General features: G+C 44.1%; 1 protein-coding gene across 3 annotated transcripts in view; it reads right to left on the bottom strand.

Annotated features, from left to right (window-relative positions):
- Nucleotides 1-13,331, bottom strand: part of LOC115529221 (solute carrier family 12 member 5) — a 139,570-nt gene that overhangs the window by 21,200 nt on the left and 105,039 nt on the right. For all 3 annotated transcript variants that reach the window (XM_030338187.1, XM_030338993.1, XM_030339369.1), the window contains exons 4-5: nucleotides 7,185-7,331; nucleotides 659-713 (exon numbers count right to left, since the gene is read on the bottom strand). In XM_030338187.1, coding sequence (XP_030194047.1) covers nucleotides 659-713; nucleotides 7,185-7,331 — 202 coding nt within the window. The remainder of the gene's footprint in view (nucleotides 1-658; nucleotides 714-7,184; nucleotides 7,332-13,331) is intronic.

Genomic DNA, 13,331 nt, shown 5'->3' with positions numbered 1-13,331 from the left:
CTGGTCTGAACCAGTCTGAAGTGTGATGGAGACACTTGGCCACTTGATTTCCCTCGGCGACACTCGGCTAGCGAGTGGTCAAGTCTGGATAAGCGAAATGAGATCTGGTTGTGGTGCATTGCAGTGCCAGTGTGTGTGTGTGTGTGTGTGTGTGTGTGTGTTCATTTTTGTGTGTACACAACGCAGACCTGTACATTTAGTTTACTACAGTATTGATGAGACCAGATTACAGTACACCAGGCTGTAACCAGGCAGCAGACTAGCAGGCTGTAACCAGGCTGCAACCAGGCAGCAGACTAGGGTACACCAGGCTGTAACCAGGTTGTAACCAGGCTGCAACCAGGCAGCAGACTAGGGTACACCAGGCTGTAACCAGGCAGCAGACTAGGGTACACCCAGGGTACATTATCTGATCAAGCAGTCACCTATAAGTCATGATTACTACATACACTGAACACTATAGCATAAAGGGTTATAATTAGAACTATCAGTAACATGATCTAGAATCTGTCCGTCCCTGTAGATATATAAATTATTAAGCGTCATCCAGACAAGACGCACGACTGACTGACTGACTGGCAGGGGCCGATCAGGAGGGAGGTTGGAGGTGTGTGTAGGGGACAGACAGGATGTCTCATATCAGAGTGTTACTACCCACCTGGCACAACTCCATTGGTCGCAATGGCACTCATGGAGATGGCTGTCAGCATAGTCTGAGAAGAGAGAGAGGAAAGCAGAAAGAGAGAAAACATTAGTTAGTTGAATTTACCGTAACATTTCTGTGTCATTATGTCTAGAATTATTTTGATTCTAAGGATCCCCTTATAATCCCCTCCCTTACCCCTTCATATCTCTGTCTTTATATGATTTGATGATTTGAATAATATCACTCTATCTGTCCAACTATCATCCCTCCATCCATCTCTCTTTCAAATATATAGATATTGGAGCATCAAACCCAAACACAAACACACACCACACACTGTAGCAACCCGGCTCGGTGAGTGACCCGCCTTCCCCAATCAGCACATGATTCTTCTTGCTCAAGCCAAAAAGGCACGTTTATTTCAAACAGTAAGTATCTTACTAAAAAGACTGCAATTAAAAATAACATTATTTTTTTCCTTCTGGCCGGTCTCCCAAACAAACTAACACACACTAACACACACAAACACAAACACAACCACACACACTAACACACACACACACACACACACACACACACACACACACACACACACACACACACACACACACACACACACACACACACACACACACACACACACACACGCACATACACACACACACACACACACACACGTCTCCTTATGCTGTGCAAATGAAAATGAATTGGCCTGAACAGAGGGAGCAGATATGACGACATCAACTGAAAGAACGCGCGCACAATGGAAGCCCGGCGGAGGGCGTGGACGCCCACACGGCGGGCTGGGTGGTCAGAGCCGACACCGCGGCACGCTGCAGAACCAAGGACGGGTTCAGAGATTGTATAAAAACGGATGCTAAATATTTACATTCACATCCGAATCCTTCAGCACACTCTTCCATCCAACTCTCCGAGAAAGAATGAGCACAATTCAAGCACTCCATCATTTTCGCCTTGTGTAATAAGGCCCAATCCCATTTCTGACCCTTACCCCTCCCCCTTGTTTTGAAGGGGTAAGGGTTAAGGGGTAAGGGTAAGGGGGAGGGGTAAGGGGAAGGGGTAAGGGGTAGAAATGGGATTGGGCCTAAGTCACGCTGGATGACCATTTTCCCCCTGAGTCCTCTCGTTCGGTGATGCGCTGCATCGTTCTCTCTCTCTGCTGAGGATCAGCTGTTGTTTAGGGTCTGCTTCGTAGCCATCAGTCAATGCACGAGCTCTTCAACATGGGGGAGCCCTGCTCCCCTATCCCTCCCCTCTGCCTCCCCTCTCCTCCCTCTGCCTCCCCCCTCCTCCCCTCTCCTCCCCTCAAGGTTGGATACGTTCTCCCGTCCCCCCCACGGCCAGCAGGAGCAGTCAGAGAAACATGAACAACAGGCGTCCGGACTGGTGGTGGTGTGTCCCCTTCCTCCTCCAGAAGCTGATGCGGTATTGTAACCTGGGGGAGGGTCCCCTCATGACGTCCATGGTATTGACTGGTGTGAGTGGAGCGGGTTCCACTCCGATCTCTAATCTAGTCTTAATGAGAGCCGGAGTCCCTCTCCCTGGGTCCCGACGGCAGATAACACAGTAATTGTTTAAGTGTTTTATCTGATGGGCTGGGCAGCAGTCAGACTGGGCTAGTGGAGTCTAGATGGCGTACAGGTGCATCATGCACACATCTCTAGTTCAGACTTGATGCGATCCCATTTCAGAATCCATCCTCGCACATCATTTAACATTATAATCATTATATCTATATTTAGAAAAGGTAAAACAATGGATAGATAAAACGTTCTTCAAGTGCTCAAGAAAGCACACAAGAGCCACCCATTAAGGTAAACCTGTTCAATCATTTGCATATAATTGCACATTTACCTGTAATGGGTTCAAGGCACTTGTTTTTCCCCAAATTAAAGTATTTGCTTTTCAAAAGCATTCGGCAATGAAAAGGAGAAGGAACTTATTTTCACTGGTAATTAAAGATATATATCATTGGCGTTAAGTATTAACATAGACAAAGAACTGGAACCTAAACAAAACGTTGTAAAATGTTATATTGAGTTTTGCTTAACTTTGAGTGCATGTGTAGAGTTGATAGCATTTTGCATTGACGGCCATGTTGCCATGCAGCTAGGAAATGTACCGTTGTAGTTTTTGTTGTGACCTAATTTCAGCAGTTTACTTAATACTGTCCCACTTTCTCTACAGCGAGGATTAAAGATTACTGAATCAGAAAAAGTCAGTAAATCCATATCTGAACATTTAGAAAATTGGAATAACAGCCAAAATATGGATTTATTTACATATAACATATATACACCGATCTCTGATCAGATGGATGATGTCAGTCCCCCATCAGTCACATTAATCCAGCACCTGATGACCTCGTGACCTGATTGGGCAGCTTGTGTGCTCGACAGCAGAAGGACATGCAGCTTTCTATTTCCCCCACTGACCCAGAGCCAATGGCCTCCTTAGCTGGCCCACTTCAAAGAGAGGGGAGGGACACTCAAAAAGCATTCTGTCCTCGGAAAATGTATCCGGGCACGAGTTTCCAAACTCCACTTAAAGTCCCTGTGTACCAACATAGCTCTCTGGTACGTGCACCCTGGCCTCCCAGCACACCAGGGAAGAAAGAAATGACAGCCATGTTGTTCCTCCGTTCCATCTGTTGAGGCCATACCAGGCAAACAGCACACAGTTTACAGCACAGTCAAACAGGACTCCGTTTCCAAGGCACTTTCCAAGGTAGCCAAACAAGCTTTGCCAGAAGAAAAAAAAAGCCCCTTCCACGTCACACTCAATCATGTCAATATTATCGTGCTTATGAAAATATGGGCAGAATATATTCTTGTTTACAGATGGCCCCAACCAATGACTCATATTGGATTGCGCAATCGTTTGGTAAGCTGGAGTCGTCCCCAAAAAGTCACACTGCAGAGGCAGTTTAATAGTTTGATATACAAATACTTGGATGACATTGTAGTCATGCACGTGACGTTGAGAATGAAACAGCTTTGGAGCCACACCGTTGTGTGCTCGCTGCATTACAGTCCGTCAAGAAGCGCCACCATGCCATTACATATTAACCGTGCTATCGGTACAGTTCTTATTTTAGCATGCAAGTTTAAAACCAATCCCTGAGGGCCTTAGCGGCTACAGGACATGTGAGATGAAAGACATGAAGGGAAGCAAGCCTACATCTCTAGTTAGAGCTTGAGAAAGAATATAAACCATGTAGGATATTAGAGGGAAAAGAGAGGAGATGGGAAGAATTAGACAATGGCACAGATAGAGCTACAGCGAAAATGGAGGTCTTTAAAATGCAATAGATATAAAATGAAAACCCAAATAAGAAAGATTAGCGGAGGGAGGGAGACAAAGAGAGAGAGAGGAGCAATGATGGAGGGCAGAGTACTTCATTCTGGTTAATAAATGAGAGTCGTGAGAGAGGGCCGATGGGCCTTCCTCTTGCAGTGCGTTCCCACTCAGGACCTGGGAGTGATGAGCTGGGCTCAACACAACAGAACCCTCTAGAACATCAGACCCGCCTCGCTCTACCCTGGCACACCCCCGTGTTTATTACGCCTGGAAACAAGCCGAGCTCTATCTGCGCTTGCCCAGAATCCCACTTTAGCTCGGAGCTCAACGCTTCGCGTTGATTTAAATCAGCCTTGTGCAGTTTAGTATTAAAGCGGTTTACGAGCTAGTTGTCTAAAGTTGACTTGAGATCCGTCTGGATCTCAACTCATGGCGGTAAAATAGTGTAATATTGCTGCATTATTATTAGTAATATCGCTGCATTGGATTATATTGGTCATTGACAATGCTACATGTTCCTGTATTTGCCCAGATCATGCTAATACTAATGCTGTACAACACATGATTATTATGCTCTTCAGCTTGTCTCTGGGTATCCATTAAAGTGGTACTCATTGCTACGCACACACACACACACACACACACACACACACACACACACACACACACACACACACACACACACACACACACACACACACACACACACACACACACACACACGGTGTGTAATGTTAGCATCCTCTGGAGGGCCGGGTGTGTGTGGTATCTAAGCAGATCAGGAGGAGAAGCAGTGTGTGTGTGTGTTTGTGTGTGTGTGAATGCATGGGTGATAGTGGTGGAGCGAGGCTCTTCACACACTGATTACATTCCAGCTAATTGCCACTGGTCTCTGCAATGAGCTCACCGGCAGTAGAGTGTGTGTGTCTGTGTCTGTTTGTGTTTGTGGGTGTGTGTGAATGTGTGTGTGTGTGTGTGTGTGTGTGTGTGTGTGTGTGTGTGTGTGTGTGTGTGTGTGTGTGTGTGTATGTCTGTGTGTCTGTGGGGGTGGGGGGGGTTCTTACCAATAAAAAAGTCCCCATGTTTTAGAAGAGTGAGAACAGCGAAATACTGTATGAGGGTTTATATAATGAGCCATAATTATTATGAGAGGTAATACTAAGGAAGTGCTGTGTTTGTGTGTGTGTGTGTGTGTGTGTGTGTGTGTGTGTGTGTGTGTGTGTGTGTGTGTGTGTGTGTGTGTGTGTGTGTGTGTGTGTGTGTGCGTGCGTGTGTGTAACCATTCACAATTATATTTTAGTTTTTGATTGCTTGCCTATATGAACCGAATTCTTACTGCTCTTATCGTTTTTTCCGAATACAATTATACTTTTTAAAATATATATAAATTAAAAAATATATATATATGTTATGTATATGAATATATAACATCATATCGGCATAAAAAGGGAATTCAATTCAACCTGCCATTTGAATAACATGGCATCTCAATACAACATTAGTTATATTTATGACATATATTACACATACTTGTGCATTCCTTGTTTGAAAATTGTGCACACACAACGTTTTCCTTCAAATTGAATGTGTGTCGTGGTTTTGAATGTCTCTCCTAATGGTGGTTTGATGTCGTTAAAAAGGAAGGAGGGATTGAATATGCAGTGTTTTCAGAGTGCCCTCGATTCCACATCACAGTTGAACACGACTGGGTTGGTGGAAGCCTGAGTGTTTGCACAGGCAGCTCAGCCACTGTGGGGATTTGAGGGTGTTGTTCTATAAATATACCCCTAGCTAGAGGAGAATCTAGGCTGCACATATCCCCAAAACCATACACGCGCAAAACCATACAAACGTACACATGCACACACAGGCACAACCATACACACATACACGCACACGCACAACCATACGCATGCACAACCATACACATGTTCAACCATACGTGTACACACACACGCACACACACATCTCCCTAGTGCAAACACCCAGACACAGGTACACACACAGACACACACACCCACACATGTACTTCTCTGCCATGCATAATTCAAACCTAGGAAGATAAGCAGGCAATAAAAAAAGCACTACACTGAAAGCGAACATGAGAGCTGCCACTCTTGCCCACACACACGCGAAAGCGCACACACAAACACAAACTGAAAAGCCATTAAGGACAGGAGCCAATAAAACGTTAAATTAAGTCACATAAAAAAACCAGACATATTCACGTACTCAAAGCCTTCATTGTCGGATTTGAGTTAAAGCTCTAAAGACAAATTGAACACAGTTCATCCATTGAACACCCATGATGAAAGGGTGAGAGTACGAAAGAGTTACTGAAAGAGAGAGTGAAAGAGTGACAAAAAGAGATAGCGAAAGAGAGTGAGGGAGACACAGAAAGACACAGAGAAAGACAGCGAGAGAGAAGGGCAGAAAGAGAGAGAGAGAGAGAGAAGGAAGGAGAAAGAGAGAGAGAAATAGAGTGAAAGAAGGAGAGCGAGAGAGAGAGAGAGAGAGAGAGAGAGAGAGAGAGAGAGAGAGAGAGAGAGAGAGAGAGACTAGCTGTTGACTATGATGTTCTCAGCCAATTGCACGCGTTGGATAAGGCCGTTGCAGCGTCACCACAATGTCCGACACATGATGGGCATACGGCCGCTATTGGAGGAAAATAACGTGTTTGCTTGTTTTTTTTTGGTTTGGGACTCAAGTTCTGGGGGATTGGTTGATGAGTTGATGGGTTGTTGGGGGATATGTGACTGAGGTTGGCAATATTTCCTATCACCAATATATTTCACCCCTATCAATTGTATGCCCTCCAACGGCCCAAACCAGAGGAGGGTCGTGATGAATAGCCTGCTCTTCAATCTTTAGCGTTTAATTCTTTGATGGAAGACAGAAGCGCTGGTTTAAGGTGGTCGTAGTACCAGCTTCCACCAGCACTGTAGCATAGTTAGCGCGTAGCTTCTCTCCAATATCCATGGCTTTGTGCTCACACTAACACTCAAACAGAAACACGCCCCCCCGAGGACACAGCGGCCACAGGGAAGCGGCAAAAATGCAACAAGAAGTTGTGTTTTAGGTCTAGGGTGGAGGGTCTAGGGTGGAGGGTCTAGGGTGGAGGGTCTAGGGTGGAGGGTCTAGGGTGGAGGGTCTAGGGGGAGGGTCTAGGGGGAGGGTCTAGGGTGGAGGGTCTGGGTTGGAGGCTCGGTGGACTCACCGTGGTGCAGCACATGAATACGATGACGAAGGTCCCGATGACCCCGCCGATGCCCACCAACCAGGTCATCCTGAGGAAGAGGATGACGCCGAAGATGTTCTGGATGCAAGGCAGGTACACACCCATCAGGGTCCCCAACTGAGGAGCCTGGGGGATGGATAGAGAGAGAGAGAGAGAGAGAGAGAGAGAGAGAGAGAGAGAGAGAGAGAGAGAGAGAGAGAGAGAGAGAGAGAGAGAGAGAGAGAGAGAGAGAGGGAGAGGGAGAGGGAGAGAGAGAGAGAGGGAGAGAGAGAGAGAGAGAGAGAGAGAGAGAGAGAGAGAGAGAGAGAGAGAGAGAGAGAGATATTTATGTTGTTTAAATCATTGAACAGGACTTCAAAACGTTTTTCTGAGAAAGGATTCGTTCATACATATATATTTATTCCTAACTTTAAGACTCAACAGTTAAAGTGGCGTTGTTGTTAGATGATGACAGGAACAGGATGTGGGGATTACATCCTGGCAGAGGCCCTGCTCAAGGCCAACTGCTCCCTTCCACTGTCGCTTCATTAGCCTTCTGTTGGCTCATTTAAGGAACCTGCTGCTGTAATCGCCTTTATAAACAGAAAGCACCAAACTTCTTTATAAACACTATCTTATTCATTCAATTGCTCAAACAGTGTGCCTCAGTCAGAGAAGGTTCTGGAATCTCACATTGGTTCAAACATAAAAAAAAAGCAGTTCCAAACGCGTCACTGTTTGGATGCATCAATATTTGGATAACATTCCATTGGCAGAACTGTACTGAGTACAGAGGTTTGTTTTGTTACTCCTCGGGGTAGTTTCTGTACATGTTCTCTCCTCCTTTTGCTCCTGTTCTCTATAGCTCTCTCTCCTACTCTCCCCCCCTCCCTTAATCGTAGGGTGTGTGTATGCACACTGCATACTGATGGTGTGGTGCGTGTGTTTGATTGTGTGTGTGTGTGTGTGTGTGTGTGTGTGTGTGTGTGTGTGTGTGTTTGTGTGTGCACGCGCGGCTCATGCCTCTGCGTGCACGTCCTTCCGTGAGAGACAATGAGTGATTGCCAGCGTGCGTTCACGCATGGAGGTTTGTGTTTGGTTGCGTGCAGACATACATGATGGCGTGCATTAGAGTTGAAGGGCATGTCGTTTGACACTGTGCGTAATGGAGATGTATTAGTTTCCAAGCCAAGGGCACCTTGGCCAATAAAAGGTAATTGTGCCAATATCCCACTGGGATCCATTTTAACATTAGAAAGACCAATCCTAAGTCCCTGCTCTGCAACATGGAGACGTCACACTAAATCAACGGCTCGGCTGCGACACGCAGCAGCCAAACACATCACGTGGGGTGATACAAGTGGAAAATCGATGTGTGGTTGACATGTAGTTCCTCTGCGCATACAGATTAGACCAATGTCAAGATTAACTGCAGAAAGCTACATAGTCATTTCAAGAAATTAAAGATTAATTGCCGTTGTTAAATAGAGGCAGCTACAATTGTAGTAATTATGTTCTGTTTATTTAATTTAATTTGTATGATTATGATATAATGCGTCTACGCATAGATTCATATAATTCAAATAGGAGTCATAGGATTGCATTATTCTATGCAATATTGTTCAAAAGTTTAAAATAGCAAGCGTTCATTCATTTGAACCTTTCTTTGCGTTGACTTTTTTATTTTTTCACTTAAATAGTGACAGAGCACTTTAATAAAGATCAGTGTGCAAATATAAGAAGTTAAAATGCCTTAGTCAGCAAAAATGTTAGATTGCCTTCATAATCCCGAGGCAGGTAACAAAAATAAAACATTACAGTGACAGTATACAAATACAAATGTAGAAATACACAAGTAAAATAAAAATACAAAATACCTTATACAACAGTCAGATTAAAAGTAATCACATTTCTGGTCTGCCTTGAGCCAATAATTCAAACCTTCAAACTTCGAACTTCGGACCCATGATGTTCCTCATATTGCAAATTTCCATCTATTTACTTTTCTACTTTACTTTATGTGTACCGTTTTGTTCTGCCTTACCTTTGCACCATTCAGAATATTTTTTCATTATTTAGAATTTATTTATTGTAAATATTACTTATTTTATTTTCCAATTTTTCTCCTTTTCACCTTATTACACCGTGGGTTAATTTCAATTCCTCTGTTTGTCTCGCACATATTATGGAATTGATAATAAAGCAGATTTTGACTTTGATAATTGGGATGTGTGTGTTTGTCTGCATGGAAGGGCCTAATATTGTAAAGTAGTTTTAGAGGTTAGTTAAGCCCCGCCCCAACATCCTTGCATAGAGCCAATAGAGTGGCGAAGTCACGCCCTTTCGGGTAGAGCTCATGGGACCTATGAGATCGAAAAATATGAATGGGTGTCAATGGAGAGAAAATAATTATTTTCTGGTCCCAGTCTTTATATGCCCTGGATTACACATATGTTGTTTGTGGATTTAAATGATAATTTTCATGCAAAGAAAGCTAAAAAATTTCGTGAAGAAGTTTGAGAGTTCTAGGTTTTATGTGAGGCCGCTTTGTGAACTACAGCTCTTCGCTGCTCTTGACGCATATGATATACGTCACCACACCCGCACTTGGAACTCGGCACAGAGATGGCGATCTCTCTGCTCCACTTCACCACTTTTTTTCAAGGCGAGGATAAAAGCATAGAAAGAGGTGAAAACCACTATAAGTCGGGGCATAAAAATAATGCATGAGCTGACAACCGCTCAGATGCATTGTGAATATATACTATTCCTAGAAAGGACTCCTTTATCTAGGTCTACGTAACTCTTTATTTCAACACCAAACAGGTAAATAGAAGCCATTTGATGCATTACCCAGTAGATTTTACTTCAGTTGGGTCGTGCCATGAAGCCTCCTAACACAAAATATGTATTTGCCGCATGACTGCATTTATGGATTTCATAAAGCCCCAGTTTTGAGCAAATCACCATAAATAGTGTCTGGCTTCAAACTAATAATATTTCTGACACAATGTGATTTGTCTTTCAAGTGTTGCCTTTCAATATTAATAACGTGGTGTTTGCGGAACTGTGTTAAGATAGAGGGGATGATATAGAGAGAGTGCGGGGGTACGAGAGTGTGCGTGCGTGAAAGAGAGAGAACAAATAGGTCCTGCAAATATAATTATATTTTAATTTCCTTTGGATAAACAACACAGAGAAACAACCAAGAGATCACACACACCACTGTAATTAGCGCGCTTCACACATCCCCGACTACACTGCAAAGACTGCACCAGGGCTTCTCTGCATACAATAACATCAAGCACAATAGGTTAATTTGTACCCGGAAATATGCGTCCATACGTGCTGTGCATGAATCACGTTGGCCTGCCTTGGGTTAAGGTTTCTGCAGTATGTTCTTAGGGTTCTGGCAGAAGCATTCTTTAGGGATTGTAAAGGCATTTTTACAGACACAATGAATATATAAGTCGAATAAAAGTGTGCAGATGCATCCTAAATGTCTGAATGGACATAATGAACTATGAATTTATCCGACCCTTCCGATGTACCTGTCAATGCATGCATGTGCATTCATGCATTGATGTTCCACCAGCAACGGTGGAACTCATTCTCCCATGGTGCACTTCTTTAGCGCTTTACTCAAAGGTCCCTGGTGGGATGGAAGTGGGGTGGGGAGAGAGAGCAGTCCCTCGTCTGTGTCTCTCAGGGTGATAACAAATAGGCTGCCTGTTGTCTTTGATCACCTACTGTCCCTGAGTCCTTCACTGCGTGACAGGGACCTTTTTTCTGTCGCTTCTTGTCCAGAAAAGAACGTTAAGCAGCCTTATTGCAGCCCTGATCTCACCACGCTGAGAGCGATGTGTCACTGTTTAAGACCTGGTCAACGGTGAAAAGGTGGATTTGGATCCTTGAGTAACTCGTTAGAATTTTCCATTAAAGAGCACCTAGTATGCTTTTTTTCTACATAGAACAATCCGGATTATCCATGTAAGGTAATGCCCTTTGCAAGTCTTCCGGAAGGTAACAAATCACAACGGAGTGGGGTTGGCAGGAGGGGGGCGAGGGGGCGGAGAAGGACGAAGCCGAGTGTTGACAGAGAAAGCGCCCAGACGAGAGGAAGAGTTTCCCGAAAATCGACATCGTTTTTGGTGCTGTGATTCGTGTCAGGTTGCTCTTTAGGAGTCATTAATAATAAATTAAGACCAGAAAAGTAGTATAATCAGAGATCTTTAAATAGATATTCGGTTGATCCTTTGTGTTTCTTGCTTTTTTGTAATGCTGGACAAGAACATAGCATATAGCTCACACAATATCATCATGATATTGAACAGTCTGTCCACCGTTCAATCTTTATGCAGAATGCTTTGAAGTGTGTGTGTGGGTGCGGGTGTCCATGCGTGTGTGCGTGCGGGTGGGTGTGTGAGAGCTTGTGTTTGTGTGCGTTGGGTACTTACATCCCGACGGTGTGCCTGCTTGAAGGCAACATTAACCATTTCCGTGTAATAACTGCTCCCTAGCTTGAAATTACTTTTTCTTCGGGGCAAACTGCTCTTTGATGCATTCACTTTGACCATAAAGGCTGCTGCATGTGCAGAACCTCACACTAGAGTATTATTTTCCGCACATGCATAATATATATATACATACATTTATTTATACATATAATGTTTATTAAACAGCTTTGTTGAATTGTCGGACTTCATAGCAGACTGCTGCTATGAATAACATACGTTGCTGTGGACACTATTTCCAACAGTAGAATCCAACGTTGTTATTCTTTAGTAAGCGGCCATTATATAAGCAGGCTAATGTACAGCTAGGCGATCATTATTGCAAAAACAAGCCCTGCAGGGTGATTGATTCCCCCTCTGGTTCATTTCGTGGTCCTGTCACCCTGTCAGGGTGTATTTCCTACATATATATAAACAAATTGTTGGAGAGGTCTAACACTGGATAGATGAGGTGGGAAGTGCTTTGTGCATTAATTTCTCTTTTTGAACACATATAAAATATATTTCAAGTTCATATACTGTTTCAAAGCTTTGAAATGGAAATGCAGTTAGGTTAGGGCATCGGGAAAAAACTCAGTGCAGGCCAATATATATGCCCCTGAATGAGTGGTCAAAAGCCACTTGGCTTAATGATATTTACATAGGAGGAAGCCCAATTGCCACATCTTCTGTTCAAAATAATTTCCACCGCCAGCAGCTATTGTCTTCACTACTTTCATCAAGGACTTGCAAAGAGACTCATAATATAAAAACATACATTTCTGAACAGAAAAAGGCAGAAAGTGACACAGCAGTTTGTAGTCAAGGTCTAAGTGTGTGTGTATGTACCTGTTTCTAGGTGTGTGTGTTTACATACGTGTGTCTAGGGGCGCACTCACACTATGCAAAGTTGCCCTGTACCGTACTCAAGTATGTTTGCCCCCCCCCCCACCCCACCCGCTGTGCCGCTGGCCTGTGCTCACACTAGGCAATCTCAAATGTGTACGTAAATGCTTCTACTAGGTGTGTGTGAGTATGTACGTATGTCTAGGTGTGTGTGTACATACGTGTGTCTAGGTGTGTGTGTACGTACGTGTGTCTAGGTGTGTGTGTACGTACGTGTGTCTAGGTGTGTGTGTACGTACGTGTGTCTAGGTGTGTGTGTACGTACGTGTGTCTAGGTGTGTGTGTACGTACGTGTGTCTAGGTGTGTGTGTACGTACGTGTGTCTAGGTGTGTGTGTACGTACGTGTGTCTAGGTGTGTGCGTACATACGTGTGTCTAGGTGTGTGTGTACGTTTGTGTGTCTAGGTGTGTGTGTACGTTTGTGTGTCTAGGTGTGTGTGTACATACGTGTGTCTAGGTGTGTGTGTACGTTTGTGTGTCTAGGTGTGTGTGTACGTACGTGTCGAGTTGTGTGCGTACGTATGTGCATCTAGGTGTGTGTGTATGTACGTGTGTCTAGGTGTGTGTGTACATACGTGTGTCTAGGTGTGTGTGTACGTACGTGTGTCTAGGTGTGTGTGTACACGTCGAGGTGTGTGAAGGGAAAGCTAAGCTAGCACTTGAAGGTTAAAGCTGCTGCTGCTGCTGCTGCTGCTGCTGCAATACAGGTGTTGGAGCCACAGGGGGTCCTATTGTAATAACATCTATC

This window comes from Gadus morhua, chromosome 1 (assembly GCF_902167405.1).
Source record: "Gadus morhua chromosome 1, gadMor3.0, whole genome shotgun sequence".
Taxonomy (NCBI): domain Eukaryota; kingdom Metazoa; phylum Chordata; class Actinopteri; order Gadiformes; family Gadidae; genus Gadus; species Gadus morhua.
The sequence above is the reverse complement of the archived record's forward strand: the minus strand, read 5'-3'. Positions and strand labels throughout refer to the sequence as shown.